Raw genomic sequence first — 25,424 nt, forward strand, 5'->3', positions numbered from 1 at the left:
TGTACTGCGGGGCCTTGGCCTCCCGCTGCCCTGCTGGCTCAGTCTGCCGGCCAAGCCGCACGCGACGAGGGTGTACGCCGCTGTAGAAAGCTGGGCTCAGAGCAGCTTTTCGATCTGCAGAGGCCCTGGACCCCACAGGGCAATGGAAGGACCCCCGTGGGCCTCACAGTCAGGTTCCACCCACAAGGTAGCTAGGCCCCCAGGATGAAACCTCAGGAGATGCTGGGGTTGCCAGTAGCCAAAGACTCTGGCCCCCAGCCCCGCAGCCCCCCCGGCCAGAGGGGCTGCTCACGCCTACTCCCCAGTAACTAACCTCTATGGGCTCCAGCAGCGGACCCCTCGGGAACCATGCCAGTCCAGGGCCCGGAGCCAGGGTTCTGCCCACCCAGGGCAGACGCCGTGTGTGAGTGTGCGGCCGCCCCACGGCTCTGGCTTCCCCTACACACTGGGGTTAGAGCCTCGAGCTGGGAGTCCTGGGGTGGACGTGAAGCCAGAAGGGCTCCAAAGGGGAGGTTGCATGTTTTGAGGGGCAGGGCCAGATCCTAATTGGAGCCACCCCCCTCTGGAGCTGCCCCAAGGATGAACCCTGTTCTGGGGGCGGCGGGTGGGGAGGGGGAACAGGCTCTGCCAGCTGCCCCACCCCTGACCCCCCAGACCTGCTCACGGGGTGGGGCCTGAATAGGACTGGTGGAGGATGTGTTGCACGAGAAGTCCGTGCGCTCAGCTTCCACAGGTGTGTGTGCACGTGTTCACACGTGTGCCTATCTGCTTGTGGGGCAGGGACGCTGACTGGCACATAGGGCCATAGCACGGGGTTCCCTGAGGCCCCACACCAGACACCCTGGCAGTGGATGGAGCTGTGGGCACAGGCCAGTCCCCTCCCCCCACCAGGGCTGGGGTGCTCTGGAAGTCCCCTCTGGAGCTGGGCTCATGCATGAGCCGGGATCGGTGGACGTGGAGCCACAAGGTGACAGACGCCAGTGTGCGTGGGGGTGGGGGGTGGGGGGCTCCTCAGCTTGGGCTTCGGAAGATGGGACCGGTGAAGGGGGTGGGAGCTGGGAGAGGGGTCCTGAGGTCGGACCCCAGGGGCACCCACACAGTGAGAAGAGTGAGTCCGGGGACCAAGTACAGGCAGCAGGCGGGGTCTGGCCGGAGGATGGGGACCCTGGGGGAATGTGGCTGCCAAGGCAGCTTGAAGACCCGGGGGACGTGGGGTCAGGGCTGGAGCCTGAGGGCTCACGTGGGCTGTGAGCTGTAAGGGACAAGTTTCCTCCATCCATCCAGCAAGGAGCTTGCACGTGGGTCCACAGGAGCCACCTGACGGGGTGGGGCAGGCCTGTGTGGTCCGCACCCCGGGGACCCCGGGCAGCACTGGGGGAGATGGGGCTGTGCTGCTGGACGTGTGGCTCTTCTTGCCGGGACCCCAGCTGTCTGCTGCTGGTGGGTCACCATGTGCCCGGAGGCCACGAGCTCATGCTGGTTCTGGTGGTAGGTTCACTGGTGGTCCCGGAGGCTTCCATGGAGGGAGGCAGGTGCTGTCGGGGAGACACGGGGTAGGGACTCGGCAGTCTGGGTTGTGGCCGTGGCCGTGATCAGTGCTTGGTTGCATGTCAGCAGGTGTGTCCTCCACAGAACAGTGACGCTCGGGGGCGTCCCTGGGAAGAGCAGGGAGAGGCCAGCACCCTGGAGCCAGCAGGAGTGGGGGCTGGGAACAGACTGGGGGCCACATTGACCCACAGCCTCCCTCCCAGGAGACCAGCTGCCCCTCTGGGCCCAGGCATCCAGCCCCACTCTTTTTGCAAAGTCCGTAACAGATTTAACAGGTAAGGGGCAAAGTTCAGGAACAGAGAGACCCCTGGGGGCCGGCAAGGCCCTGGGTTAGATGGGGGGCCTCCCCACATCAGGGGATGGGACGGGCCGAGCTGGGAGTGGGCCAGGGAGGCACAAGGCCCTTCTGAGGCGCCACTGTGCTACTTCCTGCATCTAATTTCGTGGTTGGTGGCTGGCCCCACGCACATCCGGGAACCGCACTCCAGGCACCAGGCCACGTGGGGGGGCCACGGCCACACAGGGTCTGTCTGGGCACAGCACTCCCCCCCAGGGCTCAGGGCAGCAAGAGACACCAGTGGCAGCTGCTGTCCACGCGCTTTATTAAGACCTCCCAGAGCCCGCCCTGGCTCCGCTGTGGAATGTGGGTGGCGGGGCTGCCCGCCGTGAGCACCAGGACCGGCAGGCGGCCCTTCACCCCCACCCCACGGGCGAAAGGCCCCGGCCGTGGGGGAAGCACTGCTCTGCAGAATACACGGATATGAAAAGCGCCAGAAGCTCCTCCCACCCCCAGCCCTGCGCATGTTGTCCCTGCTCGGCCACCCCGAGTCCAGCGTGGTGCTCACAGGGCTGGCTGGGGGTCCCAGCGGCCGCGCCTCCCCTTCGCCGTGCCCAGGACGGTGCGGGGTCCTGCAGCAGGAGAGGCAGGAAGACGACGTCCTTTGGCAGCGAGGTGGGGGGTGGGGGTGGCAGGCAGCGAGGCCTACGCGCAGTAGGTATCTGCCTTCACCACCTGGCAGTACATGGTCATGGCAAAGGTCAGACCCAGGATCTGTGGGACACGAAGGGGGACTGGGCAGGATTCCAGGAAGCCACAAGCACAGACCCGCCCCACGGCTTCCTGAATGGCCTGCACCCCACTTTTCTGGGGGTGCCCCCCAGCCCTGGCAGTCAGGTGCATCCTGGCCACATCCCCCTGAGCCGTGGCAGGGCCTGCCCGCCACAGGCGGAGGAGGCACCCTGGGGGTTCCTGGGGCTCAGCCCCGCCGGGACCTGCCTCTCCCTTAGCTTGGCCACTGTGGGTTCTGCTGGTGGCTTCAGGGTATTTCAGGTCTATCAGCTCCAGGTTGGGTCCTGGGCCCCATGCCCCCTCCCTACCTGTCACCCAGCTGTGATCACCTCTCAGTGTCTGTGTGATCTGGCTGCTACCCCCATCTGTCTGCACCCCAGGAATGGGGGCCGCCTGACATCCAAGTATGCGGACACAGACAGGCCTCATGCTCCCCTGGGTGCTGACACCCAGGACTTCCCTGGGGGCCGGGAAGCCCACCCTCACTCTGCACTGGGCAGTCCTGTGACTCCCACCCACCACAGCCACCAGGTAGGCCTACAGCCGCAGAGCAAGACCTGCCTGTCTGTCCCTGAGATGTCAAAGGTCACCTCCCCTGGGACGAGTCTCTGAGCAGCCCCCATAAGCCCCCCTCTGCTCAGCCGTGTGGGCTCAGGGAGCCTCAACCCGGGCGCTGGCGAGCTGGGCTGCTAGGTGGGAGGCTGGGGCAGGGCCAGGCACCCAGCGTACCTGTACCAGGGCAGTGCACAGCCCGAAGATGCCCACGGCCAGGAGGTTCTCCTGGAGCCACATCTTCACAGTCTCGTAACACGGCTGAAGGAAGAGGGGGGTGTCTGTCACGGGGGCTCCGAGGCCAGCCCTCCGCCCCCAGGTCCCCAGGGCCAGGACGGGGGAGGGGGCGATGCAGGCGCTCACCGCCTTCCACCAGGTGCCAGGTGTGTGGAGTCCACAGCTGTCACTGAACTCCAGGCAGCAGGAGTCGGGCACGCGGGTGGCATTATAGACCTCGAACCAGTCGGTGTAGTTGGAGACCCCACAGCAGCGGAACTGCAGAGAGACAGGTGCTAGGAGGGCTGGGGAGCGGGTGGTCCCTGCACACCCCCCCCGCCCCCGCCCCCCCGACTCACATCCGTCTGGATGATGCTCCAGGCATTGGTGAGGCCCACGTTGCCTGGGGTGCCGTACAGGTGCAGACCTTTCTTCAGGTCTTGCTGGGCGTATCTGTCGATCTGCAGGTGCAGTGGGGTGAGTGGGGTCGGCAGGGCCCCCCCCACGGCCAGTCCCGCCTCCCTCATCCAGACCCTCAGGTGCCGTGCCCACCCCCCTCCTTGGAGTCGTCTCCTCCCGGAAACACCCCCCTATCCCTGTGCTGAGGACTTTGCCCCCGCCGTGGTGAACTCTGGTTCAGACCAGAGTGAGACACGCCAGCGTGAACTCCTGTCTGCTCGAGGTCCAGACACCCACAGGCGCAGAAAGCCCGAGAGCTGTGTGCACACACGGCTCCACTGTCAGCCGAGAGGACGCCCCAGCGGCAGGGAGCACGCCAGCCCCCAGAACGTGGCTCCCGAGACGTCCTCCGGGGAAGGAGCCGGGGCTCCTGGAGAAACAGCCGGTCCCGGGCCTGGGGCAGGAGGTGCCAGGAAGGACGTGCCCCCCAGCAAGTGCACGGGGGGGGGGGGGAGTCTGCCAGAGGGACACGGGAGCCAGAGGAGAGCTCCCAAAGGGCAGAGAGGCCCACGTGTGAGCAACATAAGGCTCCGGGCCTAGGGCATAACCCAGAGAACAAAACCTGCAAAAGGGCCCTCAATGATGTAAATAAATTAGCAAGTAAATGGGGGCGGGAGATTTTCCCACCCAACAAGCGTGGGGAGGACAGTAGGGGCTCAGCACTGCCCGCCACCCCTCCTCCCCGAGCCTCCAGGGCGCGGGCATCCCCTCCGGCGTGGCCTCTGGCGGCTGTGCTTAAAGCTGGGTCCCCAGTGGGTGGGACGGCAGAGCGTCCACACTGCACAGGGCTTGTGACTGCAGCTGTTGGCCCTGTCACCCACAGTGCCCTGGCCCTTGCTGGGTGGTGAGGACACGGAGGGTGCAGGGGGCCGACCTTGTCAGTGTAGGCGAAGAAGAGGATGGTGATGGTGGCTTCCAGCAGGAACACCAGCAGCAGCATCACGAAGAACTGCAGGGAGACAGGCCCCAGTGACTTGGCCGCGCCCTCGGCCCGTGGAGCCTGCCAAGGGTGGGGCTGCAAACCTCCGAGACCCCAGTGCCGGGTGTGCGGCCCCTGGAGACCAACACGTCCCGATGCCACCGCACCCCCCTTGGAGCCGTCCCCTCCAGCCAGCGGCTCTGGACCTGCTCCACTGACCTCAGGAACACAAGCCTCACGCCTGTGCTGTGTGCCTGTGTCCCTGTGGTGGGCGGGCAGCCTAGGGGGGCCCTGGTGGGGGAGGGAGCTGTCAGGAGGCAATGACCCAGGACTTGGGGGTCACGCTCCTCAGAGCAGCCCCACCTGACTGCACAGAGCTTGCCCGCTGGTGGCAGTCCCCAACTCCAACACCCTCAGAGGCATAGCCTTGACCTTGGCCATAGAGGCCCAGGCCAGCGAAGCTGCAGAGGCACCCTCTGCCCACCCTGCCTTTCCTGCAGACGGAGATGGGACGATGCAAAGCAGGCCCTGTCCTCTCCTGGGGTCCCCGATCGGGCCTCCCGCGTGTGGGCTCAGGACTCAGGGCTTAGCTGCCACCAGCAGGCACCGGGCTCTGAACTCCCAAGTCACCCTGTGGGCAAGGGCCCCCCACACACCGCAGCTTCCTGCCTCAGGGCGGCCGGGGACCCGGCCACATCCCCACCTGCTGCTCCATGGAGGAGCCCCAAGCCTGGGGGGAGCAATTGGACCCTCCGAGGCCCCACCCGGGCAAGGGCCCCTCACACAAGATCGAGGCGACGGTGTGATTTAGGACTTGGAGCTGCCCAAGGCCTCAGCCGGACATTAATAGGTGAGGAGCCTGGCCCGGGGCCCTTCCCGCCTCTGTTGTCTGTGACTGATGTTCCCGAAGACCCGAGACGCGTCCTGCCTTCAGTCGGCCTCCAAGGCAGAGGGGGGGGACTGTGAGCCTCTCGAGCGAGGGTCTGGGGGGCAGGGAGTCCCCGGAAGGGTGTCCCAGGGAAAACAGGCCCAGTATAGGCTGCACTCAGGCGCGTCCGTTCCGGCAAGGGGCCGCCACAGGCCACGGTGGTGACCTGCTCCGGTCCTGGGGGTCCACGCAGGAGGGGGCGCCGGCCCCGGAGGGGGCCGTGCGGGGACACTCACCGTGAGCAGGAGGCACTTGCTCTCCCTGATGGCCCCGACGCAGCCCCCGAAGCCGATGGCCATGACAAAGGCGCCAGTCACGATGAGCAGGTTGGCGGCCGACAGGGACGGGAAGGAGGAGGACAGGGTGGCGAAGTTCCCCTGCGTGGCAGCCAGCCAGATGCCAACCCCAAGGATGCCGCAGCCCCCCAGCTGGGGCCACCGGGGCGGGAGAGAGGGCAGTGAGGCGGCCGCCCGCGTGCAACGCACCACCCAGCGCGGCGCCCGGTGGGCCCTGCACGCCCTCGCCCGCCCTGCCGACCTCCCAGCGCCCGGCCTGCCCTCCCGAGACACACCCCCAACCTACGGCGTCCGTGATAGGGACCCCCAGGTCCCCCACCTGTGGCGGTGGGGGTACTCTGTCCCAACGCGCCTGGCGAGGCAGCCTGGGCAGGGGGCCCCGGGGCCCCCCCGAGCACCACCCCTCCAGGAAGCACCCCCTCCCGCCCCCCACAGCCTCTGCGGACCTGGGTAGTCAGGGAGACCAGCCCTGCGGACCCTGCCAGACCGCACGCTCCCTCATCCTAAACCTCCTCCCCACGGGCCCCGCAGGTGCTCCCGGCAGGGAGCCGGGCCCTGGCCGCCCCTCCCTCTCAACCACTGGGGCGTTGACGGCACGTCACACCTGCTCTTATCACACAAGCACGAGGACAGGAAGGGGAGGAGAAGGGAGAGGCCCCGGCCCTGCATGGGTGCTCTCAGGGGGGCAGGGGAGAAGGCGCTCCCGGGTGCAGGCTGGGGGCCGGTGGCCCCACAAACGCTGACGGAACCTGGGCTTCAGTGAGGCCCCTTGGAGACCCGTGGCTGCAGGCTCCGGGAGGGGCCGGCGACCTCAGCATCTGGCCCGGCCGCCGCAGCCTCAGCGGCCGGCACGCTCCTGGGCATGATGGCCAGTCCCCGCAGCGGTCACCCTAAATGCCCAGGACCAGCTGGGCCGCGGACTCCGGGGTATACGGCACCCACCCTGCACACCCCGCACGGGCTTCTTGAGCCTAGATGGCCAGACTCCCACCCCACTGCCTAGACAAGTAAACTGAGGCTGAGCAATGAACCACCTGCCCGGTCGGTCAGAGGCAGAGCCAAGGGGAGCCAGGGCCACCTGGGCACAGCGCCTCCCCGAGCCTTGCAGGGGCCCCGTGACTCAGCAGGCCCCACGGGCTCTGAGACCACTGCCCACGGAGGCCTCACCCCCACCAGCAGGCCAGCCTCCCCCAGGGGCGGGGGTGGGGCCAGCACGGCATTCCCGCCACAACTCTGGGGCCTGTGCACCCTGCACAGTAGGCCGGGCTGGCGGGAGACGGCATCACAGGGGAGGGGATCCCGTGGGCCTCACCCGGGGCCAACATGCCCACCACCATCCCTGGGGGGCCGGTCAGCACACGGTGAGCGTGCGGGGCCGCTCTGAACCCCCGCCCCGCCCCCGCTGCCCTCTTGGCACCTTCGACAGAAGCAGGAACTTAGAAACTAAGCGACGCGGCTCTGGACGCTGCTGACTCAGGACAGGGCCATCCTGCTTGTCTGCGCCCCTCCCAGAGCAAGGGGGGCCTGCGGCTCGGGAAAGAGGCAGGGACGGGGTGGCCTGTGCTTCTGGGTACCAGGCTTGGGGAACCCGGTGCAGGGGCTGACCTGCCCCTGACACTGACCGCATGGCCCTGGAGGTTCCCAGAGGGCCCACCACGGACGGTGACCTCTGCCTGTGCCCCGGATCTGCAGCCGTGAGGCCAGCACGGTGCCGTGATCAAACCCGGGGACATGACCAGGTGCCAGAGGCCAGGGGGCCAGGGGAGGCTGCCCAGAGGCTCAGAGGTGGGAGGGCAGCCGGGGACCCGCCCAGAGGAGGGGCTCCCCTATGCCTGGGTGTGTGCCTCATGTGAGGAGCCAGCTGCCTGCGGGGGGGGGGGGCACAGCTCCGGAGGACGGGGCAGGACGGGGTCTGCTGGCTTTATGGGGATGCGTGTGCAACCCACCGACACAGTGGGCATGACTTCCCATCCCATCGGGCATGGGGTGCAGGCAGGCTCCGAGCCACGGTGCTGGCCTCAGGCGAGGCCACAGAGGGAACACCCAGCACTACTGGGCACCCCACACCCACCTGTGCCAGGCACCACTCGGCATCATGGGGCACAGAAGAGGCTGGACAGGCCCTGGCACCTCTGGGCCTCCCACCCCACTTGCAGATGAGAAACGGAGCTGAGCAGCTTTCCAGAGCCCCTACCCCATGCCTGTCGGGACAGCCAACACCTCGTCCCCACAGCGTCCCCCAGGCGTCCGGGATCCCCAAAGCCCCGGGGGAAGGTCGAAGCTGGGGCCACCGAGGGAGGTGACTGGGCAGGGGCCTGGGTCAGGGAGGGTGTGAGGGCAGGCCACCTCCCCCTAGAGGGGACATAATGTCTGCCATCTCCAGGCCTCACACCAGCTTGTCCCCTCCTGAACCCAGCAGCCCCCACTTCGAGGGACTCCCATCTCTGAGCTGAGCCCCCAGGGCTGTGGGTGGTCCGTGTGGCAGGTCCCCGGGCAGGGGACAGAACTGTTTTTCTGTGCTTTACAACCCGACTGCCTGCCTTCAAGGACACCGGCGGATGTCTCCTGTCAGCAGGAAAAGGAGCCCATCTGAGCACCCTCGCCCCACGGGGACACGTGTGGGGAGGGCATCACGAACAGGCGCCTGTGGAGGAGGGACAGTCTGGGTCCCCGGGGACCCCAGGGTGGGGTGAGGTGGAGGGGTCCCCACACCCAGCCCTGCTGGAAACGGAATTCCTTAATTAAGGCCATAAAACGTCCCTACCTCTCCACTCTGAGACGGCAGGAGAGACCCACACAGTGACACACAGAGCCCATGCTGTCACAGACACCCTCACCGTCACTGTCACACAGCATGCTGTCACAGACACCCTCACCGTCACTGTGTCACACAGACACCCTCACCGTCACTGTGTCACACGCACACTGTCACAGACACCCTCACCGTCACTGTGTCACACAGTCACAGACACCCTCACCGTCACTGTGTCACACAGCATGCTGTCAGACACCCTCACTGTCACTGTCACACAGAGACCCTCGCCATCACTGTGTCACACTCACACTGTCACAGACACCCTCACCATCACTGTATCACATGCACACTGTCAGACACCGTCACTGTCACTGTGTCACACACACACACTGTCACAGACACCCTCACCATCACCGTGTCACCTGATCTGTCGTCCCCAAAGCTCCAAGGCCCTCCGTGTTCACGTAGACCAGTCACTAGAAACTCAGATGCACACATAACAGAATGCACACACACAGCTAATAACATTATAATTTTGAAAATGTTTCTGCATATGCAGCTTTTAAAACATTTTGGCAGGAAAATTACAGCCTCCAAGTGCAGGAAGAAACAAGCCCCGTTAGACTCAGACACAGAACGTCAAACACGGGGCGGGGGGGGCTGAGGTCCTGGGAGGCCAGGACCCCACCCCGACCCTACAGATGTCCAGCCACACTCGCCGCCTGGGGCACTGGCCGGACTCTCCGCCCCAGCCAGACAAAAGCAGCTGCAGCCGCCAGCCGGGCCCCAGGAGCAGAGCCCGGGACAGCCTGAGAGGGAGCCCAGCCCCACCGCCGCCATGGCCTCCCTGACTCCCTCCCATGCGCCTCGAGCACATGCCCCGTCTCGTGCCCTCCCCGGTCACCGGCCCCAGCCCAGTGCCCGGCTCCTGCTCCCCGATCCTGAGGTCCCTTCCCTCGTCTGCAGTCTTCAGTTTGGCCCAGGGCTGGGGGTACAGGGACCACGTGGTCAGAGCTGCCGCCCCCTCCAGGCCAATGAAGGGACAGGTGTCAGGTGGCCCGCTGCCACTGCCCCTCCGGCCAGCAGATGGCAGGCCAGCTGGCCACGTCCTCGGAGCACAGCGGAGGCCTGGGTGCCCACAGGGGCCAAGCCCGTGCCTGGAAGCCCCTCGCCTGGCAGCTGGCACAGCCTTGGGGTGGACATGGGCCGTGGCAAGGTGTCTCACTACTCCAGGCCAAGAGCAGCCAGGGGGGCACCCCATCTGTACGAACTGTGTGCACCGTGCTGGAACCCCGGCCTGCAGCTGCCCAGGACAGGAGTCAGGGGCACAGGGTGAAGGGGCCTGGGGCACATTCCAGGCTCACAGACGTGCTCCCTACATTGGCCGGAGACAGTTATCTGGGTGGAAACTCAGCAGGCCACTCACTTTAAATCCGTGCAGTCGCCTGCAATCAATTTTCTTAAACAGCAGCAAGCCCCACTCGCTCATCCCCAGCCCCGGAAGCCCCATCCCCGCCCGTCGGGGAGCCAGCCACATGGCCCAGGGACCCTCTGAAGCCAGTGTCCAAGGAGGAGGGGGCGGGAAGGGGAGCAGAACGGCCCTGGCTGGAGGCTTCAGGGAGGTCCAAGCCCACCCTCCATGGTGAGAAGCCGCTTACTGGACCTCAGAGGGGCATCCGGGGGCTCGGTCGGTGGAGCGTGGGCTCTTGGCCTCGGGGATGTGAGTTTGAGAGCCACGTGGGGTGTAAAGATTATGTAAAACTAAAATCTAGGGGCGCCTGGGGGCTCAGTCGGTTAAGCTTCCTACTCGATTTCAACTCAGGTGATGATTTCACTGTTGAGTTCAAACCCCAGGTCAGGCTCTGTGCTGACAGCGTGGATCCCGCTTGGGATTCTCATTCTCTCTCTCTTAAAATAGATAAACTTAGGGGCGCCTGGGGGGCTCAGTCGGTTGAGCATCCGACTTCGGCTCAGGTCATGATCTCACGGTTCATGGGTTTGAGCCCCGCGTCGGGCTCTGTGCTGACAGCTCAGGGCCTGGAGCTGCTTCGGATCCTGTGTCTCCCTCTCTCTCTGACCCTCCCCTGCTCATGCTGTCTCTCGCTCTCAGAAATAAATAAAACATTAAAAAAAATTTTTTTTAAGTCTTTAAAAAATCAGTTATCAATTAAGAGGCACCTGGGTGCTTCAGTCAGTTAGGCGTCCCTTGGTTTTGGCTCAGGTCGTGACCTCAGGGTTTCATGGGTTCAGGCCCCACATTGGTCTCTGTGCTGACAGCATGGAGCCTGCTTGGGATTCTCTCTCTCTCCCCCTCTCTCTCTGCCCCTCCCCTGCTCCCGCTGTCTCTGTTTCTCTCTCAAAAATAAATAAACTTTTAAAAATATATTAATCAAATTAAATTTAAAAAAGAAAAAAAAAACATAACAGCGCTGCTTGCGGGAAGGGGGAGCGAGAGGCCATCGCCAGGTACCTGGGGCAGCGGTTGGGGGGGGGGGGGACAAGTCGCCACACCGCAGGTAGAAAGACAGGACCAGAGCTGCGGATGGCGGGGTACAGCAAGGACAGGGCCCCCGGCCGCTGCATGGACCTCCTGACCTCCACGACCCGCTCCAGCCCTTAACGAGCCACATCTCAGCCCCAGACAGAGCCCACTCCACCTCTGCTTTACACGTAGGAGGTTCTGTCCAGAGAGGCCCGGCCTCTCCCCTCCCCTTCCTCCCGGCAGGCTGGACTCCAGGGACACTCACAGAGCCTGGGTCACTGGGTGGACAGGCCCAAGAAGCACCCGGCATAGAGCTGGCGCTGCCCGGATCCCACAGCGGGGCAGGCAGGGCCCCCAACTGACTGCTGCCGCCCCAAACCTCTCAGGGGAGCCGCCAGCCCCCCCGACAGACACACGCGGCCTCCAGCAGCAGGGCCTCTACTGGGAAACGGGCTGCTGCTCACAGCGTGCGCGCCTGCCGTCCGCACCGGGGCGGGGAGGCCTCCGTCTGCGCAGAGGGACCCAGAGAACTGGCGCCTGCCCCCCCCGAGCAGATCCACACCCCGGGCCCCAGGTCCCCCTCTGACCCTCCAGCTGCCGCCGCAGGGACGAGAGCATCCTGACCCCAGCCTGGACTGGGGCGGTCAAGCACCCCCTCCCCCAGCACCTACTCCCATCACAGGATCTGCCTGCCCTCCCTCCCTCTGCCCGTCACAAGGCTGCCCGCCTACCCCTAATTGCAGCCCGAAGGCAGCGGGACACCCCTGCCCGGCCCTGTCGCAGAAAGAAACAGGAGCCAGGACAGGGGACGCCCCCAGCACCACCAGGAGGCCGGAGCCAAGGGAGGCACAGGGTCTGAGGGCTGTGACCTCAAGCACGTGTGTTCCCCCAGCTGCAGAGGGGGGGTCACGGCCCCCGGCTCTTCAGAGCGCCTGCCACCACGGGTCCCCTCCTCCACCAGTCTCAGGGGCCTTGCCAAAGGCCGGTGACAGCAGACCAGGCCACCCACGTGGATGTCACCTGCGGCTCATCAAAGGGGAAAACTCACGGGCCCACATGTGCTGGTGACAAATGAGGCCCTAGGGAGGCTGGCCTTACCCACAGTCCTGTGGTGGCCTGGGCAGCAGAAAACGGCAGGCAGGACTCCGACCCCCACGCCAGCCATGCCGAGGGGCCCTGAGCACGAGTACAGGGAGCGGCAGAGGAGGGGCCCTCAGCTTGGCTGATCCAAATTTGGGACGAGCTGAGCCGAAAGGCTGAAGCCCAGGTGCGGCCCCTGACTGGGGGGACCCAGAAGCACCCTTACCTTGCTGAGCTCAGCCCTGCCTCCCCCAGGTCCCTCCCCAGAACCACTGGGGCCTCAGGGACTGCCCACGGGGGAGCCCCGAGCGCTGACCCAGGGCAGGGAAGAGGCAGGAAACCTTTCCTCTGCCCCAGCCCCTGGGGCCCCTGCCTCTACCTGTGTCATGGTGGAGGCCTGAACGCAGGCACCCCCCCCAGGGGCTACATAGCCCCCAAACCCTCACCCTGTGACCGGCATCACAGGTACCGAAGGACGGGGCTCACAAGACAGCCCCCGGCCCCATTTTAGGGTCTCTGTGCAGGACTCAGAGGCGCTCCCTGTGCCCGCTGAAGGCCCCATCTGCTGCAGGGAGGCTGGACAGGGGCCCTCACCACCAGCACCTCCGCCCCTCCCCTCCTCTGAGGGTCACCTGTGTCTTCCCAGCTCCTCTCTCTCAGGGCACCCCAGCTCCAGGCACCGGTGACAACAGGCAGGACTGTTTCTTTCCCTGAGACAAGCTGACAACCCAGCCAGGCTGCGCAGGACCGGGACCGACAGGCGATGACTCCCTACGGCCCCGCAAGGACCCAAGGCTGGAGGCCTCAGTCCTGCCCCCCAGACCCAGACAGGAGTCCCCAAGGAGAACCCATCAAATAGGGAACGTAAACAAGACGCTTAGGGAAAAGTCAAGGATCTCCTGAGCCAGCCCCTACCCATCCCCAAGCTCTGCAGGGTGGGGCGGGACTGGCACAGGTGGGGTCCTGCCCCCGGGACGCCCCTCCTACTACCTGAGCCCTGACCCTTCAGTGAGCTCCTGTGGGTGAGGGTGTGGTCCGTCCCCTGGTCTCCCAGTGACAGTGGGAAGTGGTCTGAGGGGCCAGCACCCTCAGGTAGCAAAGAAGCTGGGGTCCCAGGGAAGGGGTGCTCTAGCCTCTGGCCGCCTGCACTCGCGTGGCACCTGCCCAGGGGCCCAGACTCCTGACTGTTCTCACCACGCCTCGCCTTGGGTGCCTCCCAGGTGTGGGCACGCCCACTGATCCCGGAACCCCGGCTGGCCGCCAGGCTGGGACAGGGAGGGCACGTGCCAGCAGCAGGCACCAGGTCTGCCTGGGGACCGGTCAGGGTGGGCCGCTCTCAGACCACCGAGGACGGCAGGTCAGGGACGAAGCCGAGTCCTGCCTACCTCCTGGACGGGACCATCCACTACGCCCTCTGCCTGCCTCCTCCCCGCCCCCCTGCCACAGTCAACCCACCACCTAAGCCGTCACCGTGGTCAGGTCTGGTCACCCCCATGTCTCCCGTCAGCCACCCCACACAGGCGCCCACTGCAGCTGGTCACCGTCCCGCACAGGGATGCTCCTCCTTCACACGCCTGGGCCCGGGCTCCAGCCGCCAACCCCGCCTTCCTGGCTGCGGGCCTCAGGGTCCTTCTCCCCACACTTGGGCCTCATCCCTCCAGGAGCCCCCTGTAGAGGGAGAACTGTTGGGATGGCCAGCTCCGGAAGCAGCATCTGGGTCCCAGCCGCAGGCAGCCCAGGCTGGCGGCCCCTCCACAAGCTGGGAAAAGAAAACTACAGCCCAGGATGCAAGGGAGGTGCAGAAGGGCTGACCCGGGATTCTGGGCATTTGGACTTAACGGGACTGCATCCAAATGAGGGTGTGCAGGACAGTCTCCTCTCGGGGTCCAGTCTGCAGCTAAAGCCACACCCCCTTCCTCCGAACTGTGGGAAAGAGGGTTGGCTCGAGAATTCACGATGGAGCAGAGAGTGACCTTGGCACCGCTCTCCACCGAGCCTCCCACAGCCCAGCCCGACACCGGTCACAGCCAGAGCCCGCCATGCTCCCAGCAGTTACGGGGTTGGGGCGGGGTGGCAATTTTGTCATCTCCGTCATCGTCCCCACCCCTACCCTCGTCTAGAGGAGGATGGGGTCGCCCTGGAGTACCAGCACCTCTGACCCTGGACCCCCACATCCCATCTGAACAAACCCAACCCATCCAGAAGTTAGGGCACCAGCCCGCGCGTGCACAGCATGTGGGAGGGAGAGCCAGGGACATCTCCCCAGCACTCAGGGTGGGTGGCCCAACACCCTGCTGCTCAGTGTCACCCCCCAGCCAGGGAGCTCACTGGGGTGCACACACACCCTCTCCCTCCCCACAGTGCCTGCAGAGATGGGGGGGACCACAGTCCTTAGGCCTGGTGGGTTACTCCACTGGGAGGGAGAGGGGGTCCAAGAAAGTGCGCCGGCCGGCTGCGCAGGAGGAGGGGAGGGGAGAGACGGGGGGAGGGAGGGGAGAGAGGGGAGGGGACAGGAGGGGAGGGGACGGGAGAGGAGGGGGGGACGGGACGGGAGCCCGGAGTTCCAGCGCACCGCCGGCCACCTCGGGCCACCTCCGGCATTCGAACCCCGGCACCAGCGGGTGGAGCGTCGGGCGCGCAGGTGCGGGGTCAGGAAGGGGGGACAGGGCGCGGGCCGGGCCGCCCAGGGCGCAGAGCCTCGGTCACGGCCCCGCGGCGCCGGAAGACCTCCCCAAGGGCCGGTCCGCCTGGCCCCCGCCCGGAGCAGCGACCCCGGGCACCCCCCCCCCCCCGCCCGTCTACGTCCTGGTGCCCCGTCCCCACCCCTGCCCGAGCAGGGGATTCTCCGGATTCTCCGTCGTTCCTCCGCCAACGGCGGGCCGGCGGCCACTCACCCAGAAGAGCAGGTTGAAGGCGAACATGAGGAACTTGACGCCCTGGAGGCAGCCGCGCGCCATGCTGCAGCGCTTCAGCTCTAGGAGGAAGATGAAGGAGAGGTCCAGGTAGAAGACCACGTACTTGTTGCCCTTGGGCGACGTGTAGCGCGCCTGGGCCGCCTTGGGGCCGGGGCGGGCGTGCAGGCCGAAGAAGGGGCCGCCGTCCGCGCCGGCCCCGGCGCCCCCCGCGCCCCCGGCGCCCGCGCGCCCGCACAGGCCGCTGTAGCGCCGGAAGGGGCCCCCGCGCGCGCAGCCGGGCCCCCTGCCCTCCGGCGACGGGCTGCGCCGGTAGGTGGACTCGTCCGTGCTCGAGCGGCGCATCGCGCCGGGGCCGCCGCCGGGCTCAGCGCCCCGCGCCCCGCGCCCCGCAACGCCGCATCCTCCCCGGACCCCCGGCCCGGCCCCGCGGCGGCAGCCGGGCGCGCAGCTCCCCTCCGCCCCGGCGGCGGCCGCCGACACCTGCCCGACCCCCGCGCCGCAGCCCCGGCCCCGGCCCCGCGCCCCGCGCCGCGCGCCCGCCAATCCGCGCCGGCCCCGCCCCCGAGGACCCCTCCCCTCCTCGCCGTCCCGCCCCGCGCCCCGGGCCCCAGCCCCGTTCCCGTCCGCCCCGCCCCGCCCCGCGGACCCCCTCCCTCCGCCCCCCACCAGGCCGAACCGCCCGGCAAATCCTGCTGCTCCGCGGGCGGCGGCCAATCGCAGCCCCGGGGCGACGATCCCGCCCCGCCCCCGTTCCCGGCAGCTCCGTCCGTGCTGGCGCCCCGGGCTCTCCGCGTCCCCGGGCCCGGGAGGAGGATGCTCTGGAAGGGCAGGGCCGAGGGCCAGGCGGCGCGGAGCCCCGGGAACGAGGCCCCCAGCCTCCCGCCGGGCGTGGAGCCCTGCGGCCGCACTCGGCATGCACGAGCGCCCCGCAAACGAAGGGATGACCCAGTTGCTTTCTGGTGGTGACCTGGGGCGGCTTCGACTTTGATTCCCCGCCCGGAGCGAGAGAGCGCCTCACAGTGTAGCCCGGAGCACGCCCCGGGGTGCGCTTCCTCCGAGCAGCATCCGTCACCTCCAGCCTGGGCTGGTGACCACCACGCGGGGGCCTCAAAGCCCCGGCAGCCAGGATGGGGAGAGGGGTCCATCTGGACGGGAATCAGCCAGGGGTACCCAACCTGGGGGTGAGGGGGATCTTGCTGGCAGAGGAGGCAGAGGCGCAGTTTAAAGGGCGAGCCCTTGAGAGGGGCTGGGAGAAGGGAGGGCATGTGGGGAGGGCGCCCAGGAGGGCAGGTCACTCTGCAAGAAATGTGGGGAGGCTCTCAGACTTCAGACAGGGGCGCGGACACACAACAGGGCATGGTGATCACTGGGCACCTGAAAACAGGCGCAGATCTTAACTCCCACAGCACCTTGCTCGTTCCACCCAGCCAGGGTGGGCTGAAGGGGGGCAGACCCCCTCCCCTGGAGCCCCCCCCCCCCCCACTGCTCCGATGCCCTGCTGCCACTGTCTTGGCATTCCTGGTCATTTCTGAAAGGGCCTCACATTTCACTTTGCACCAGCCTGGGCTGGAAGTCAGACCTCCATACACCTCACACTCACATGCAGACCTGGACTCAAGCCGAGTCACAGAATCCCGGGGTAACTCGCATACACGCACCCTGGAACACGTACTAGTGCCCCTTGTACTGCTGGTGTGCACACGTGTTGGTATACAGACACGTGCACCTGGAACAGTCTAGAGGTACGCACACATACCCACAATCACAGCTGGGGACAGCGGCCCCCCCAGCTGCGCCCCCATGACTCACCCCATTGGTGGAGGCAGTGTCTGGGGCCCCCTGGTGTTGAGGGGACACAGCACGTAAGCCCTATGCCTCCCTGTCTGACCCTGGGCCTGCAGCCCAGAGGCCACAAAAGAGCCGAGGCCGCTCCTCTCGGGGCTCTGGGCCGGGGGTGTGCCCTGCACCTTGGACTCGGGGCTGCAGTCAAAGCCTACCAGGTCGCCATGGGAGCCCACTGGCAGGGCCGCCCCAAGGGCACAGTCCCAGAAACTGCAGTCCAGAGAGGGAAGCACTGGTTCAAGGTCCCTGAGAGTCGAGTAGCATGGGGGGGGGGGGGGTGACACTGACAAGGTGACAAATCAGAGACTGAATGGTGTGGGGACAGCAGGTCTGGGGGGCTGTGCACCAGCCAGACAGGACTGTATGGGGGGCTGTGGACCCAGTGAGGTCTGGCAGCCTCGCCGGGCCCCGAGGCCCCTGAGGGCTCCTCCAAGAACTGCAGCTCCACCCCCAGAGCGGCGCTGGCAGGGAGTGGGGACGCCCCAGGGTCCGGCCCAGGGTTTCCCACGGCCCTTCTCCCCCGCACTCTTTCCTCCCAGAGGTCCTTGGTATGTCTGGGCCCCAGGTGCTGTGGAGAAGCAGGTGGTAGAGGCCCCAACCCAGGCCCTAGAGAAATCAGGGAGCAAGTGGCAGGCGATGAGCCTGGCGACCCCAGCACCCCCTTGGCCCCGCAGCCCGAGTCGAGGGTGGAAACCCAGGAATGTCCACGTGTGGGACTGGGTGTTCAGAATGTCTTTGTGGGCACAGGAGGGCCAAGGGAGGACCCGGCCGTGACCCCCACACGGGTACCACCCGCCCCCATACAGCACCCCTGCAGGCCAGGACTAGATACAAGCAGGGGGGCACAGCTGGACCTCCAGGGGCTGAAATAAACGTGCTGCCAGCTCGTCAGCCTTGTCCTCCTCAAAGAAGCTGTGGGGGGGGGACAGCAGTGACAGCGGGACTCCCCATGGAGCCCAGGGCTCACCTCTCCACCCCCATCACACTGGAGTGGGGCAGGGAGGGGCCAGAACGGGGAGTCGGCCTGGGTTCCCACGCTGGGTCCCAGCATCGAGGGTGCACTCAGCTCCTTCTCACCGTCTCACTCAGCTGTCGCTGTCGCAGTCCCCCACAACGTCCGCCCCACGAGGCCCCCCTACTGCCCGGCCGGACTGGGACTTACCTGGGCTTGCCGCAGCGAAGCCAGGTGCTGCTCGGCTCCTCTGCAGCTGGGCCCGTGCTCAATACAGCCAAGGCGGCTGCAGCCCGGGGGAAGGGAGCGCGGCCACGCTGGAGACCAGGGCGGAGGCTCCCGAGACAGGACAGGCTCCTGGGGGGTGAGGAGCAGCCCTCCACTCAGGACCAGGTCCCTGCAGGGGCAGGAGAGGGCAGCTGGGGGGCGGGGGTCACGCGTCCCGAGATGCAGGCTTGCACACAGCACGCGTGGGGCCATGCGTGCAGAGGACGCACGTGCTCAGAAGTGGGAACTCTCGCACAACACAGGCCATGGCGTGCTGTCCCACCCCCTAGAGGTCAGCCTTCGGTGTCCACCTCCCCCAAGGCGCTCTGCACCCCACCCGTTCCTTGGCTCAGGGCAGATATGTGCCCTGAGCCCCCAACCTCACTCCCTCCCCACAGAGCCAGCTGGGGATGACTCACCAGGCCCGTTCATCTGCCATCAGCATTCACGGGAGGGTCCCGTCCTCCCCCACCAGCCAGGGTTTTGAGGAGGGGGCTCCAAGCTCACATGGGGGGGCAGTTCTGAGGGCATCCCAGCCAGGCCCCCCAATTCTCCCTCCTCAGACCAAGTGCTCTTGCAGCCTGGGGGCGGGGCAGGTGGTCTTCTCGGCAGCCCGGGGGTGGGGGGCTGCACCGGGCAGGCGTCCACTCTCTCTCGCCCATCTCCTGTGGGCCGCCCACTGCCCGCCAGCCCGCCCAGACCTGTGCCTGGGGCTGGTGAGGGGCCGCTGCGCAGACCGGGCCCACTCCTCCCCGTGTGCTCCCCAGAACCTCAGTGGAGAGAGGGTTCACCTGTGCCCAGGGATGAAGCGTCCCGGGAGGGGCTTCAGGCCTGGTGGGGCAGCACGGGCAATGCGGGGGGCACACCTCACCCACTTGCCTTGACGAGCCCCCTCCCAAACGCGATGGGGCCCAAAGCCCACAGCAACATTCTAGAAGCTAAAATCCAGGTATCATACCCTACCGCGCCCCCAACAGCCCCAGACCTCGGCACCTGGGCGGGGGCACGGGAAAGGCAGATCCACCAGTGGCCCCCAACCCTCCTGGGCCCCGTACGTGAGGAAGTCCCGTGGCCAACGCAAAGCTGAGGCTGGATGAGACCACTGCACAGCCGCACTCCCGCCCTGACCCCCAAGGCAGCCCTGGGACCCCCATGAATGAAGCCACAGTGCCCCTCCAGGAGTCCAGAGCCCCCCACTCCCATGTAGGGCGGCCCAGACGGGAGCCTGCAGTTGGCGCAGAGGGTGCAGGGGCTGAAGAGGACCGGAGCTGTCTCCGTCCCTCTGCAGGCCCAGCCTCCACCTCTAGGAAGCCTTCCTCCCTCTCCCCTGCTCTGGGCTTCCTCTGGATGCAGGGGTGACACGGCTGCGTCCCCCGGGGACCGCACCTGCAGCAAGGGCAGGGCGAGGGAGAGCCCCAGACAAGCACACCCGCCGTCCTGGGCTGGGCCTTCCGACTCTCCAGGGCTCCAGGCTGGGGAGCAAGCAGGGCACCCCAAGGGAGCCCAGGCCATGAGAAGGCCACGGGCACCTACCCGGCCAACCAAGGTCCCACGCAAAGAGGAACCACCCCAAAAGCTGAAACAGAGAAGGTGGCCCAGCCCGACCCCAGCGGCTGAGAGGCAGATCGGAGGCAGAGCAGAGCCGCCAGCCTACCCGGGGCCCCCGGCCGAGCAGGCTCGGAGGCGACTTGCAGGAGCCCGGAGGCCCCCACAAACAGTCCTATGCTGGCCCCGCCCGGCCAGCCCGACGCCCACCCGACCCCCACCTTGCACACCCTCCCCGCACAGAGCCCAGGCAAGGCCACCTCCCCGCACCCCAACGGCAGCCTCCTCCAGGGGGCTCCGGCACCAGCTCTGGGAGAGGGGTCCCTGCGAAGAGGCCACCAAGGGGCCTTCAGAGTCTCCCAGGCCCAGCAAGGCCAACCCCAACCTGAGGGTCTTCCCCCAACACCTCTGCTCCCCCCCCCCAGGTATGTCTCTGCTGGAGGTGGTGGCGGAGGGGACACAATTAGGACCCTGAGGGGGCCGCATTTCCACCTCCCAGGCACTGGGAGCCTCCTGCCTCGGGTAACCAAGTGTGTGCGCCCCTCGGGGAGCCCGGCCGGCACACAGGCTTGTCCAGAGGGTGGTCAGCTTAAGGCCAGTCCAGCCTCAAGCACAGCTTCAAACAGCACCTCTCACGACCCCTGAGCCCCCAGGGCCAAGGGCTAGTGTGGATACAGCAGGCAAGCGGCCTGTCTGGCCCTGGGGTGGCATCTGAGCATGTATGTTCACGGGACCACCCCACCCTGCACACCCTGTATGCACACACATGCACCCAAACAGGAGGGGTCAGGGGCCAGGCCTGCAAAGCCAGCATCTCCACCCTCCAGCTGGGCAGCTTCTGGTGCCACCCACTTTACAGATGGAGAAACTGATGCCAGGACCAGCGAGCAGGGTCAGCAGACTCCCAGGCCAGGCCGGCCTGTTTGCAGGGCACCGCTCTGGGCCAGAGCCTCTCGGCAGCAACAACTTCAACCGCTGATCTCTCCTCGTCCCGGGCTGCCCTGCAGTGACCCTCTTCTGGCAGGAAATGTGGCTCACGGGTTCCCAACCACATGTGAGCTCGGCCCTCCCACCCCCACTATGCCTCCACCACTGGGGACAGGATACCCCATTCTCAAGAAACTGGCGCTCTCTCTGGCCGGAGGCCTGGGCCACATCTGTGCTGACACTGCAGGCCGAGAGGAGAAGCGAGCGCCCCCTCCCCTGCAGGCAGGCGAGGCCCCCCACCCCCTCCAGCGCCTTAGGCCCCCACGGCTCCCTCCTGCCACCCCGAGCAGAGCCTGCCCCGTGGCCAGCTACTCCCCCAACACACACACAGAGGAACGTGGTCACCGGGGGCAGGGGGCAGGGCTGACCTCTGAGGCTCCCCAGGGTCCCCTGGTCGGGGCTGAGCCAAGGCAGAGTAGAGACAGACGACAGGACCAGACGCCCGAACGCCCGAAGGGGCCTCCGTGAACACCGCTGGTGAAGGCACACATGCGGGCTAAGGTGGGGCAGCCATGATGCTCCCCATGGCCTCTCCTGGGAAGTCAGAGAGCTGGAGGGAGGAGCCCGGGAAGCGGAGGCCACCACCGCCCCCAAAACTACACACAGTTCTCAGAATTCCAGGAATGTCAACTTGGCTCTAGCCAGGATCAGGGCGGGAGGCTCATTCCCCTCACTCTTTCAGAGTAAACAACTGCTCGGGCAGGAGCATGGGTGGGGCAGGCCCTGGGCTCCTCCTCCAGGAAGCCTTCCACCCCCAACCAGCTCCCCAAGGCCCACCCAGCCAAAGCCTGGATCCCTTCCTCTGTGTCCCTCACCTCCACAGTTGCCAGCAGCCTCTGCAGCTGAGCCTGGGTCTGTCCCCAGGCCACTGTGACTCAAAGCCCCCCGATCCTGTCCCTCTGTCCAGGGACAGGATGTGCGTCCAGTGGGGCGGGGGTGGGGGGGAGCGGGGAAGGGAAGTGGCCTCACTCGTGGCTCCGCACGTGGCAGCGTGCGAGATGACAAATGCACTGGGCAGCCCCACCCAGGCCCCAGGGGACCCTCCACCCCCTGCCCCTCAGCTAAGGCCAGAATCCATCACCCACCCATGAGAGAGCAGTTACTGATGCCTGGGACTCAGCACAGGCCCTACTCCCCCCTGCCAGAGATCCGACGCCCCAGGCCAGGGACCCGACAAGCCCCAACAAGCCCCCCACCCCCCCCACACACCTAAATCACAGGAGCCACCCAGTGGCACATCCATCCCCCACAGCCCAAAAGTTCACCTCCTCCAGGGAGCTTTCCCTGCCTCTAACTGCACACTGCTCTTCCCCATCTCCAGCCCCAAGATCGCAGAGCTCACCTCACCCCATTTCCAGAGACACAGCTTCACCTTCCTCGAAATCCTCTGTGGCTCCTGCCCCTTCACCCCTAGCTCCACCACCTACTCTGGTCGTAGCACAAACCTGTGGCCTTGAGCTGCCCGGCAGGTATAGCCTCCAGGCCTCTGACCAAGGGTTCTCTTTGCCAGGATCAGTCCACTCCCTTACACACACTCAGGCTCACCCCGTTGAAATGGTGCTTTTCAAGTTCAGCTGAAAAGGCACCTCTTCCACGACGCCCTCCAGCACCGCCCTCTCAGGTCTCCCCTTCTCCGAGTCCTCAGAGGTCCGACGTCCGCAGATCAGAGGCTACCCAGCGCTGCCTGGCCCCAGGTGGGTGCAGACCCATCCCGCACCCCCTCCTAGACCCTTCCTCGGGAGGAAGAGAGGAGGGACGCCGGCCGAAGCGGATCGCCGCGGCGCCGCGGGGAGAGGAGCTACCGGTCACTGCCGGGCCGGGGGCGACACGGTGCGGGCGAGCGGGCCAGGCCACGGCGGAGAACGGGACGGCCGAACTCTGCGGCAGAGACCCCCGGGCGCGCGCGGGCAGCGGCGGCGGGAAGGCGCGTGCGTGTCCGCCCGCCCCGGTGGGTCCGCGCCGGCCGCGGGCCAGCCCGTCTCTGCCCCCCACCCCCGCCGCACGGGTCGCCGCGCCCCCGGCCCCGCCACCTGTTGCTGCGGCTCGGCTCGGGGCCCCAACTCCGCGCCCGGTCAGCTCAACTCGGCTCGGGCCCGGCCCGGCTCCCGGACCCGGCTGGGGGGCTGCGGGGGGCGCGGCCCTGGCCCCATCCCGCGCGCGGACGCCGTACCTGCGCTCGGTGAGCCCGCCGCGCAGCTGTCAGTCATGCGGACACGAGGAAGGCGAACCGCCGCCGTCGGGGCCTTTAGGGCCCTCTAGGGACGCCGTAGTCCGGGACGTACCAAAGAGATGGACGGGGGGGGTCCCGCCTGCTCCTGCCGCGGCCGCGCGGGCCCCGAAAGCCCCGATCCGCGCGAATGGAACTCGGCACGGCGGGAAGCGGACGCCGACGGCACCGGGGCCGGCGAGGCGGGCGGGGGAGGCAGGGGGCGGGGCGGGGCTCCCCCCCCGCAGCCATGGACGCGCCCTAGGCGGGGCCGGCTCCGCGGCGGAAGCGCGGCGAGATCAGACCGAGCGGGCGCTGAGCTGCCGCCGCCATGATCATACCCGTGCGTTGCTTCACCTGCGGCAAGATCGTCGGCAACAAGTGGGAGGCCTACCTGGGGCTGCTGCAGGCCGAGTACACCGAGGGGTGAGGCGCCGGGCCGGGCCGGGGCGTGGGGAACGGGGGGTGTGGGGGCCCGGCCTGCGGGACTGAAGGGCGGGGTGGAACTCTGGGGTCGAGGGGTCCCGGTCTGCGGGTGGGCCGCTGCTAGGCGCGGGGGCGAGGGAGCGGCGGGACGGAGTCCCGGGGTCCCCGGGTCCTGGCGGGGCGGGGGGGCGGGCACTCCTATCAGAACGCAGCGGGCCCTGCAGGGGCTCGCAGCCCTGCTCTACTGATGCGTTCTCACGGGAGCGTTGCCACTGCCCCCACCCCCGCCTCGCAGTCCGCGGAAAGGAGGGGAGTTGGGTATCAAGCCGCCGTGTCTTGGGGACCTCCAGGTATCCTCTGGCAGTCACGGCACCCAAGTCCTCAGCTTCCTCCCCGTCCGTCTGCTCGCTCTCCTCTCTGTCATTAGACCCCCCTCACGTCTTGCAGAACCATGTGTCTCTCACGGATATAGAACAAGCAACAAGCCTCCTGGCCACATAGCCATGAGGGGGGGGGGGGGGGGGGGGGGGGGGGGGCCGGGGGGGGTCGTTCGAATGTTTTAGATGAATGGGGAGGCCAGGGGTGGTCAGAGCTCATGCCACGTATTAATGAGTCTGTTGGAATGACCAGAGTGTGAGTGAATGGCCGGTAGCCTGCACGGACCCCCTCGCTAAGATACCACCGGCAGGGACTTCCCAACCTGGCGTGCTCTGTCCCAGCTTGCCATCTGTGCCCACTGGAGCAGTGGGATAATGTTCTGGAAGCCTTTAAGGCAACTGGGTTAGATGAAAGTGATGGGGGGGGGGGGGTGAGAGTGTCCTGGAGAGACGTCTCCCTCCCTGACTTGTGGAGGGAGCTGGAACGATCCCCCAACAGCTGCAGCCCTGGCAGGGCCCTCCATGTGCCCACAACTACCTGGATGGACGCAGCACGGCCCGCTCTCCTCGCCCACAGGGACGCCCTGGACGCACTCGGCCTGAAGCGCTACTGCTGCCGTCGCATGCTGCTGGCCCACGTGGACCTGATTGAGAAGCTGCTCAATTATGCGCCTCTGGAGAAGTGAGGGCGCTGGAGCCTGCCTGCCCGCTGGCATGTCTTGCCCAGTGTCTTGCTCAGAGTTCTTCCAGTGAGGTGTGGACAGCATGGAGCACGCCCTCGCACCGCCCGCGGCTGTGTGTCTTCCACCCTGGGAGGAACCATCCAGTAAAGTTCTTTGCAGAACCACTAGAAGGTCCTAACAGCTGGCCTGGTTTTGTGGGACTCCCTGCCACTGGATTCTGTGTCCTGTCTCGTGCCCAAAGCTGCTCAGGGGTGGACGTGCCCTCACCACCCAGGGGGAGGAAGAGCTGTTCAGATGGCAGCCATTCAGCCTGGGGGTGGGGGGTTCCTGGAGTGTGGGCTTTCACGGACCAGCAAACCGCACACAGCCAAGAGCACTTGGGTCGGGGGGGTCAAGGGACACTGGCATCCCCACCCCCATGTTCTGGGTGCTCCTTAGGCCTAGCAAAACTTCTCTGGGATCTCAACAGCCAGATTTTCTGGGCCCTGAATAGAGTGCTTGCTGTGTCTCTGTTGCCCATCCAGAGGGTCTTGCTGCCAAAAGCTTCTAGGCTCCAGCCAAGCCCAGCAGGTTTCTTCCTTTCGCCATGTTCTGCAGGGGGCAGGGTTGAGGGGAGCACCCAGCGTCCACTGCCACCCCTGAGACCCTCACATCAGGTGGAGGGTGGGCCCAGGAGGCTCTGCTGGGTGTCAGCTGGTCAGGCTCCCAGGGCCCTGGGCATCAGCATTTTATCCTGTGGGCCTGACAGTACAGCTATCTCCCAGGGGCTTCCATCCTGTTCCAGCTCATCCTGAGCCCTAGAGCCCACAGCTGTCACCCTGCACAGGAGGTGGCAAACGCTGGTGCCCTCCCGCAGGCAGAAGGCAGGAGCTTGTGGTTAGGAGATGGAGGCGGCTTTCTCTGGCGCCTTCTTCAGGGCC

At 66.7% G+C, this 25,424-nt stretch overlaps 2 protein-coding genes across 8 annotated transcripts; one reads left to right on the forward strand and one right to left on the reverse strand.

Annotated features, from left to right (window-relative positions):
• Positions 1–2,133: 2,133 nt before the first annotated feature.
• TSPAN4 (tetraspanin 4) lies at positions 2,134–23,153 on the reverse strand. 7 transcript variants are annotated; one of them, XM_039221576.1, is made up of 10 exons: positions 21,628–21,730; positions 21,181–21,346; positions 18,224–18,410; positions 15,199–15,278; positions 5,928–6,119; positions 4,719–4,793; positions 3,745–3,846; positions 3,533–3,664; positions 3,347–3,430; positions 2,134–2,599 (listed from the first exon to the last, which is right to left on the reverse strand). In XM_039221576.1, exons 4-10 carry the CDS (start codon positions 15,259–15,261, stop codon positions 2,531–2,533), a joined length of 717 nt encoding a protein of 238 aa, XP_039077507.1. In that variant the 5' UTR covers positions 15,262–15,278; positions 18,224–18,410; positions 21,181–21,346; positions 21,628–21,730; the 3' UTR covers positions 2,134–2,530. The 7 variants fall into 7 exon arrangements, with proteins under 7 accessions (XP_039077507.1, XP_039077508.1, XP_039077509.1 ...); XM_039221577.1 differs by lacking the exons at positions 21,181–21,346; positions 21,628–21,730 and adding an exon at positions 22,983–23,153; XM_039221578.1 differs by lacking the exons at positions 21,181–21,346; positions 21,628–21,730 and adding an exon at positions 22,358–22,605.
• A 139-nt stretch (positions 23,154–23,292) lies between these two features.
• On the forward strand, positions 23,293–24,678 carry POLR2L (RNA polymerase II, I and III subunit L). Its single transcript, XM_039221581.1, has 2 exons — positions 23,293–23,444; positions 24,399–24,678. Exons 1-2 carry the CDS (start codon positions 23,350–23,352, stop codon positions 24,505–24,507), a joined length of 204 nt encoding a protein of 67 aa, XP_039077512.1. The 5' UTR covers positions 23,293–23,349; the 3' UTR covers positions 24,508–24,678.
• The last annotated feature ends 746 nt before the right edge of the window (positions 24,679–25,424 follow it).

Source organism: Hyaena hyaena, unplaced genomic scaffold, assembly GCF_003009895.1.
Source record: "Hyaena hyaena isolate Hyena2069 unplaced genomic scaffold, ASM300989v1 scaffold_989, whole genome shotgun sequence".
Taxonomy (NCBI): Eukaryota; Metazoa; Chordata; class Mammalia; order Carnivora; family Hyaenidae; genus Hyaena; species Hyaena hyaena.

What these genes read in the sequence shown, in the direction of transcription:
- POLR2L (XM_039221581.1), top strand. Translation starts at nt 23,350, where the DNA reads ATGATCATACCCGTGCGTTGCTTCACCTGCGGCAAGATCGTCGGCAAC. An exon ending in CAGGCCGAGTACACCGAGGG is followed by an intron (nt 23,445 to 24,398) that starts GTGAGGCGCCGG and finishes CCTCGCCCACAG; the next exon opens with GGACGCCCTGGACGCACTCG.
- TSPAN4 (XM_039221577.1), bottom strand. Translation starts at nt 15,261, where the DNA reads ATGGCGCGCGGCTGCCTCCAGGGCGTCAAGTTCCTCATGTTCGCCTTC. An exon ending in GGAGCATCATCCAGACGGAT is followed by an intron (nt 3,665 to 3,744) that starts GTGAGTCGGGGG and finishes GTCTCTCTGCAG; the next exon opens with TTCCGCTGCTGTGGGGTCTC. An exon ending in CTGGCACCTGGTGGAAGGCG is followed by an intron (nt 3,431 to 3,532) that starts GTGAGCGCCTGC and finishes CTCTTCCTTCAG; the next exon opens with CCGTGTTACGAGACTGTGAA.